The sequence below is a fragment of the Pollachius pollachius genome (assembly GCF_949987615.1).
Source record: "Pollachius pollachius genome assembly, chromosome: 1".
In the NCBI taxonomy this organism is placed as follows: Eukaryota; Metazoa; Chordata; class Actinopteri; order Gadiformes; family Gadidae; genus Pollachius; species Pollachius pollachius.
Window position 1 is genome coordinate 14,047,273 of NC_136934.1, and position 8,801 is coordinate 14,056,073.

The 8,801-nt window shown below is 43.2% G+C and overlaps 1 protein-coding gene across 1 annotated transcript; it reads right to left on the reverse strand.

The window, feature by feature from the left end:
• Positions 1–951: 951 nt before the first annotated feature.
• On the reverse strand, positions 952–8,555 carry LOC307088062 (UDP-glucuronosyltransferase 3A1-like; the record flags this gene model as incomplete). The annotated part of the gene is given in 13 exon segments (XM_079753825.1): positions 952–1,219; positions 1,566–1,785; positions 2,126–2,211; positions 2,583–2,728; positions 3,037–3,245; positions 4,109–4,273; positions 4,997–5,160; positions 6,217–6,337; positions 6,592–6,693; positions 6,963–7,058; positions 7,314–7,344; positions 8,375–8,428; positions 8,430–8,555. Coding segments are annotated over 13 exon segments (1,788 nt in total).
• Positions 8,556–8,801: the final 246 nt, after the last annotated feature.

Below are 8,801 nucleotides of genomic sequence, written 5' to 3' on the forward strand. Positions count from 1 at the left end.
GAAAAGCATCAGTCGCCTTGGATAAAGCATCTTCTAAATAGATGTAATGTAAAGAATATAAAACTACAATACTATAATACTAATCTAGGAAATCTAACAGTGGCTGGTCTCTGTGTGTTTGGAGCCCATATAATCATGTAACTTAAAAGGTGCCCTAACATTCTCTACTTCTGTATCAGACACTCTTGGCTCACATTTTTAAACAGTTAAATCAAATAGCTATGCTATGCATTGAAGGTTAGAGGTATATATAGAGGATAGATAGCCGATATATAGATAGATGTTTATTTCTACTTAACTACACAAACAGCAATATACAGTGCTTCAATAAGAATATAAGCATAATCAATAATATGGTTTGTTTAATGGACAAAAGATTAAGATTACATTTATTCGGGAGAAGGTGGATTAGGGCAAAAAGATCACATCACAGACCAGTAGATAACTGGTCCGGACCAATATGTTTAAGCACTGGTAGAAAGCGCTAAAAGTGAGACAAAAAACCCTGTTCGCCAAACAGAAAAATTAATAACTAAGCCAGTGTGCGTCAGTATGGTGTGTGTGTGTGTGTGTGTGTGTGTGTGTGTGTGTGTGTGTGTGTGTGTGTGTGTGGGTCCCAGCCAAGGTCAGAACACTGACGCGTTATCATCACCGCAACGGTTACGTAATCTAACATGACAGTTAATAAAAGCAGTAGAGAGCGGACAAAAAATAGTCCCCTCTTCATTGGGAAAACCTTAAAGTATTACAATATTCAAGGAAATCATTAAAAAGTAGGATTTACTTGATTGAAAAAACCACTACAAATGTCCTTACTATTCACTACACCACTTGTATTTATATAGAGTAATTCCGATTTGATACATAATATTAATACGATCCAACAGTGTATCACGAATTGGAAACAAAACACACAAGAGAGGTACACAATAGTTAAAATCGTATGTAATGTTATTGAGTTTTTCTGTGTATCTCCCTGACTCGCCCTATCCTAACCATTGCCCAGCAGAGAACTACAGGTCCCAGCAGCACCAGGGAGAAAAGCAGCAGTAAGTCCAGAAGCCATCTCTGGTACCACGGCTGGATGTATGACATTGGCTGCAGGTGAGCACCTCCACCACTGTGTAGGATATGCTCCACCCACCGTGTGAGTCTCAGGGCTGGAGGCACAGGCTGTGATTGGTGGATCCTCCTGAGGAACATGGCGGATGTTTTAAACCTTAGGTGAGGAAGGATGGGGAACAGGAGAATGCAAGCATCAGACACTTTTTTGTTTACCTATGCAGATATGCTAATTTATCCATCTTTCCAAAATCCCTCCGTCCACCCATCAACCCATCATCATAATAAACCCATACTTCAATCCCTCCATTCATTGATCACAATCCATCATTCACAATTCATCCATAATCCCTCCATCCTTCTATGCAGTGCATCCATCCATTCATCCATCCATATTCCATTCATCCATTCATAACCCCTCCATCCTCCCGTGTTTCCATTGATTCACCCACGCTTCCGTGCATCCAACCCCCCAACCATCCCGCCTGGCTCTGGGCCTCCACCTGTCGTGCTGTGTGAGGGTTTGGACGGCGGCCACCACGCCTTCCCTGGTGACATGTGGGGGTCTCAGGCTGAGGCCCAGCCCCCTGGCCTCCGCTCTCACCACGTTGTCAAACTGGTCTCCAAACAGAGGGATGGCCAGCACGGGGACGCCGTGGTACACCGCCTGCAGGAGGCTGTTCTGACCGCCATGGGTGACGAAGAGGCGCGCTTTAGGGTGACCTGGGGGGAGGGGAAAGACTTTTCATTTCATTCATGTCATATTGTTTACAGTACATTGAAAATTAGTTTTTTCTCCCTGGTGCTGGGATCAAACTTGGAATACTTGAAGCATGCGTTTCCTCTAGTGTTCTGTTTTTTTCGTCTTTTATTTTATGCCGTAAGCTGCTGTTTTGATTTGACAAAGCTAACGTGACTTGACGCAACGATATTTTTGCATTTGAATCAATGCAGAGCCAACGGTAAACCATGTGTTGCACTGTGTCTGGGCTGTTATTGTCATGATCTAATAGAAGTAGATGGTAAAATGGCTCCCTGAAGTATTTCAAGCATTCATTTATACCTAGCAAGTCATTCAGCGGCAACCAGGCCACCAGCCGGACGTTGGAAGGCGTTTCCAGGTGGGACGGCCATCGCTGAACGTCATACCTAGGATTTCATCATGTAGGGGAGAAGAGCGCTCGTAACACTCATGACTTTCCGTTCCCATTATGTTACCCAAAGATAGAAAGACCATGATTAAATGTGATAATCCACACCCACACAGGTGGGGTTGTCTTATAATCATAGATGTCTAATGGTAAGACAAACACACGTGTTTTTGATAACACTAATTATCAGTCGATTATGTATTTACAATAAACACATATCAAATGTGATCATATTTGTGTACAGCCCCTCCATTATGGTTCATGGCTCCTCCATTATGGATCATCTCCCCTGGTTTATGTCGCGGAAACGCTTTGAAGCAGTCGATCCGGAGTCTGTGCACGTGTGTGGTTTAAATAAGGCGGGATCACCTCCAGAGAACCCCCTGCTGGAGGCTGGAGAAGCCGGCGGTCAACTCCACCAGCAGACGCTCCACAGACACCGAGGACACCATGGAGCCCAGGGTCACCACCACAAAGCCCGCCTCGCCACAGCCAGACACCCACGCCTCCAGCTCCTGAGGCCACCACGGTGGGGGGGGGTGTTATGGTACGGTAGGGGAGTGGAGAGCAGGGATGAAACCAGACATCAGGGTGGTAGAGGGAGAGAGGAGGACAGAGAGGGATAGATAGAGAGGGAGAGGGAGAAACCCTAGAGGGGGACAGAAGGATGCATGAGGAATAGGATTGTGGCTGAATGGAGAGAGAGAGAGATGTGTTAGGGAAGCAACATAGTCTGCATAGTTGAAATACATATTTTCAATGATACACCATTCAACACAAAAGCAATAAGAGAAAAGAATACACAATATGTCCTATAACGGACCTGATCCAGGGGCTTGGCAGGCTTATTGAGCAGCCCTCCTACTAGCACGGTGTTGGGCAGCAGGGGCTGGGGGAACTCCAGTGAAAAGTCTGTGTTAAAAGCCCAGAGCTCGGCCTTCTGGTGCAGCTCCTCCAAACCACCAGGGGGCGAGCCTGGGTCCAGGTGTCGTTCTGCTACCTCCTTAAACCTGGACCAAATCACCTCCTGACCTAAGAAATGAGCTGTTCATTAATATAATGAAAGCATAGTAGTATTGGATTCAATGATTATTTTCCTTGATTCAGTTCGCGTCGGTCAGTTCGCCAAGAAGAATCGTTTAGAATCGTTCGTTCAGTCGAGTTTCCTGTAGCGTGAATCGAATAATGGAATGGACGGTTCTCAGCTGAGTCAGTCAGACTTAGCACCTCCCTCGTTCTCATTCTCAAACGATCGTGGAAGTCGGTCATCAATCAACATTACAACCTTAACCAAACGCAGCGGGATGGGGGGGTAGTTGATTATTGGATGTTTAACAAATCAGCTAGATAACAGACTTGATTTAGCAATGATGGTGAGAGTCCCAGTTGGAGAACGAACCATGAAAGAACAAGACAGATTGACGAGACATTCAAATATTTGATTAATCTGGCATGACACAGAAAGTACAAAGACAGCATGCATTTACCATTTCACTGATATGGAATCGTATTATCGTACGCTCGCTCACTAAGCCTCTTCCCTCTTCACCACTCAGTCAGTGAACGAACACCGAGTCTGCGATTCAGCGACTATTGGGTCTGAGAGGAGTCGAGTCTGAGAACGAACGAGACGAACGAGAGAAGAATCAGTTTGGCTCGTTCTTGTTAAAGATTCATTCATTCGAAGTGTTTCGGTCACGAACGACCCATCACTAAAGCATAGTACAAGTAGCCATATAGTAGCTATTGCTACCGTACATTTACCTAATTTGGTTTTAAAGTGTATATTGTATTGCATTGCTTTGTATTATATTGCTTTGTATTGAATTGTGTTGTATTGTTTTGCATTGCATTGTATTGAATTATATTGTTTTGTATTGTATTGTATAACTTACCTATGGGAGCCGCCAGATACAAGAGCAGGTTCTTTGCTCGCTCCCAGAAACTCATTTGGTGGGAGAGCTGGGAGCCGAAGAGCGGCACGTAGGAGACAGGGCTGGGCAGGGAGAGGGACAGGGGCCCGTTCAGACCCCCTGGATAGAAGGCCACATGACGGACCCCTGGCATGGGTCGAAAAGGAAGAGCGAAAATAAACACAATGGGGTATCAGCGCAAGCGTTGATTAACAGGTGCCCCCCCCCCGCCTCTGACATTTATTCAATACATTCTCACGATTCATTGTACCAATTTGTCTGATTGGTCAACACGGAAAGTGGTTTAAACAGAATGCGTGTCACATTTAAAAGAGGATTTAGTCTTCTAATTAATATTACTACTAATCAGGGGCGTAGGAATGAGTTTAACATTGGGGGGGGACACATATCGGAAACCTGACAGATCCGTCAATGGTTTGAACAGAAATATGTCATAAATTAACTACACTGAAATAATTCACAAATATATTTTATTATACTAAAAAGATACATTTGTAAATGTAAAGGAAACCACATTTTGAATGGCAGTAATGAACTGATAAATATCAAATCAATTCTTTAATTGCACGCTAAATCATCCAGTTTTTTAGAATAAGAAGCGGTGACAAGACGCTGTGTTGCGCTTTCAAAATAAAATAAAATATTGTTCTCCACCCGGTATAATTTTTAGATGGGACAAATGCACCTGTCTCCAATATTGGAGGGGACACGTCCCCTCCGTCCCCCCCCGGTTCCTACGCCCTTGCTACTAATATTACTACTACTTAATATTGTAACTATTTAATATTATCACTATTATAATGTCAACGTAACTGATGTGATCTCGATTATTGAAGATTTCACCCGTACCGAGTTTGCGTGCGAGGATGAAGGAGCAAGGGTTGAAGGCGTCGATGACGGCCATGTCGTAGCGCTGTGCCCGGAGGAAGGCCAGCATGTCCTCGTCGGCCAGGAGCTGAGCGCACTGGTAGGACAGGTGGTCCATGAACTTGAGGAAATCACCAAAGCTATCGCTGAGAGAGGAACACGAGGAACACGAGGACTTGAGAGGGGGAAGGCCAACGAGTGGAGCTAGGAGAAAATAAAAATCCCTGTACTATAAAACCAAATGCCAGACAAATTGAAAAAAAAAATAATCGAGGAAATCGAGGATGTTTGGAATCAAGATGCATATCTGTTTATAGGCTAAACAGAAGAACAACATATTGACATTGACTTGTTTGGTGTGTTATACAGATTACAGTGGCGGTGGGTCAATAGAGGGCGCTAGGGCGCCGCCCCGCCGTGAAATATTCACTTGAATATATCTGCCAACTATTAATCAACTATTATCAATACGAAATAAATCAACAAAAATACATAGCGTTTATCCTCGTTTAATTGTGTGACATAATTCTCACTGCCAGCAACCATTTAAATGCGTCTGATCAATGCCTCAATGATTTGGGCTAGGCTAGTTATTGTCTCTGCTTGCTGTCTATCAAGCAGACAGCTTTTCATTGGCGCAAGAAAATTCGCCCTCGGGTCGCACCAGTGTGGTATCGCGTTTATTTTTTGTTATCACCAAATGATTGGACAATTCAGCGAATCAATCAACCTCCCTCAGCAGCATTTGCGCAACACAACTACATGTAGAGGAGCGATAGATCGCTAACTAGCAGAGTTGTAAGCACTTTCCACCCTTTTCAGTGGAGGAATTGGACTCCCCAAGCAATGTTATACTTAAAAGGAGCAAGTAAGTTACATATTCATTTAGTCTTTCGGCCTGTATTATAAACAAAATGAAGCAACTGTCCCATATTTCTAACTGCATTTGAGGTAGACATTGAGACGCACAAAAAATGGACGCTATAGGACAGTGATCATGATTTGTCTCAACCCCAGACCCCCAGACCCCCTGTCTATTACTGTGCCCCAACAACATTTTTGATCACCAGCCGCCACTGACAGATTATGTGTGGCGGTTGAACCATGATTTCACAATTTAGGGTGTTCAAACAAGTGATGAAACTGAAATTCGGTTATACAGTTAGTTACACAGTTACAAAGCACTACAAGGGCAACTGTACCTGCCCAGTAGAAACTGTGTCTGTTGCTCCAGGAACCAGCCGTTATACGCTTGAATGTATTTATCTCCCAACGACCAGGTAGTGGTTTTGTAACTGTCATCACGACCTGCATAGGAAAAGCCTGCAAGGGAATAATGTCCAATGTAGACTTAAGACTTTATTGTCCCCAGGAGGGAATTATTTATCAGATCACAAGTACAGGTATGTAGTCACTCTTAACGCAAGAAAAATTTAACTGTTCAGATGCAAATTGTGAGAGGTACAGCCGAAGCTGTGACTGCACATGCTGATGTGATAAAACACAAACACACACACACACACACACACACACACACACACACACACACACACACACACACACACACACACACACACCTGTTATGAGAGGGGTGCCCAGCTGTAAGAGCATGCGGACCTCGTGACCTTGCTGGTGGAGGTTATGAGAGATTTCATCTAATAACAGGTAGTGGCTTCCCCCTGCAGAAACACAATATGAAGAAGGAAGTGAGGGTAAAAGAGGACTAAAACACTACCACATTTGACCAGCTGGCATATTAATATAGGTTATATAGTCCTAACATAAAAATAACTTATATAAGATTAAGATACTATCCAATACCTAATCGTCGTTTATGCACACATGTACTTCTTCGTTAGTACGCACATTTGTCACACTCTGATGTGTCTCTGTACATTTACCAAGAAGTCAAGACTAAGGAGTTATGTATTCATAATTAGCTACTCACCAATAAGCGTGACAGTCAGGATTTTAGCCGACTGGAGAAGTATAGGAAGACATAGCAGGAGAGACGATTCCAGAAGCCAAGTGATCACCATGTTTACTGTGCCATTAGACAGACACACGCACACACATTATTTAATAGAGTCAGTCACGTGAAGGAAGTTCTAGCTAAAGGTAATGCCCGTGAGAGTGTTTTTGAGTGTGTGTGTTTGCAAAAATACAAATATTAGAGACGGGTTAAGAGGTTTTGTGTCAGGATTTGTTTTAGCATAAATTGATGCTTACTCTGTGGTAGAAAAGCTCATAAAGATTGAGCTGTGTTTGTATTCAACACAGATCCAACAATGCCTCATACGGTGATCATTTGGGAACCTCCAGACTGGATCCTGGTGCCAGAGAAATGACAGATTAACACCAGAAAGAAAAATAAAAAGAATGAATGTTATCTAATCGAATTAGAGTACAGCTTGAAAATCATATACATATGTAGACAGACACATAAATATAAATCCTCTGAGATAAGTTATACTATGCATTGTCCCCGTTGTGGTCATCAGGTCTCCTGTTCACATTTCGTTTAAAAAAATCCCAAAGTCTTAGATGTCCATGAGTCCTTTCAGTGTTCTGGGATATTTCAGAATAGATCCGCAGTGGTCTCACACAAACACTCCCAGGAGTACTGAACTTGCAGCGTCAAGGGAGGGCGGTCGAGGGCGAATGTGAGCGGGAGAGAGAGAGAGAGAGAGACAAAGACAGGAGGGTGGGGACCCTCGTGGTACCAAGTATAAAGCAATCCACTTCTCAAATCATACTAGCATTATGAATATATGATAATAATCATTCAGTTTAAATATGAACGTTTGACTTATTTTACTCATAATTTACAAATCCAGATTGAGGTATTTTACACAATAGCTATAACTTTACACATTGAATGAAATTAATTACACAATTTATATCTTGTTATTTGCTAAAGTAATTTGTATTCTATTCTGTTCTAGCATTAAAATTCCCCACTGATGTCCTTGAATCCTGAGGTTAGGGTAAGATGTGTTGTGCAGCTCTGCTGCTATCTGTTTCCAGTTTAATATTTTACATCAATTAGATGCCAAGAGAATCATGGCATGCGGGGAGCAGTTATGGAGACCAAATTAACCACAAATTACACTTGAGTACAAGCCTTGAGTAGGAACGTCCAGAATAGGGTTGGCAAGAATTCTGACTGATATAGACTGTATATTATCAAGGGGGTTCCTAGTATCATGGAACAGTGTTAAGATTAGCAATCCTGTTTTATGTTCCTTGTTTGTTGTTTTATCGGCCTACGCTTGACGGTTATCTGAGTGGGTGGACAGCATGGACTCCTTGATGGAGGTGATAGGGGAGGTGCTAGGGGCGCCCCGGCAGGTCTGTTGCTGGGAAGTCAGGCTTGACATGTAGGTTAGCCTGGACAATGGGCTCATTGTGGGCCCCGGCCAATGTGCGGCCGTGTCACCGAGGTCGTTAGAGAACGTGAGTGGGGAAGGCCACTGGAGTGGATCCGGGGAAGAAAGAAAGAGTCAGCGGGGTCAAACGCGTCATCGTCCACTGATGTCATTGTTGTGGTTTGAATTCCTATATTGTCATCCCGGTGGCTTGTCGATCGTCTTGGGAAATAATGAGGCTGCCCGGTGGATGTATGGCTGCGTATTTATTGAATCAATAGCAAACATCACTTTAAGCATAGATGGGAATTTGAACAAATCACTCTATTGAAGTTCTATAGCTTGCAAATGGATTATACTTTTTGTCTAAATAGGAAACAAGAATAGATATTTCTGAAACAAGAATGCATAAAATAAAG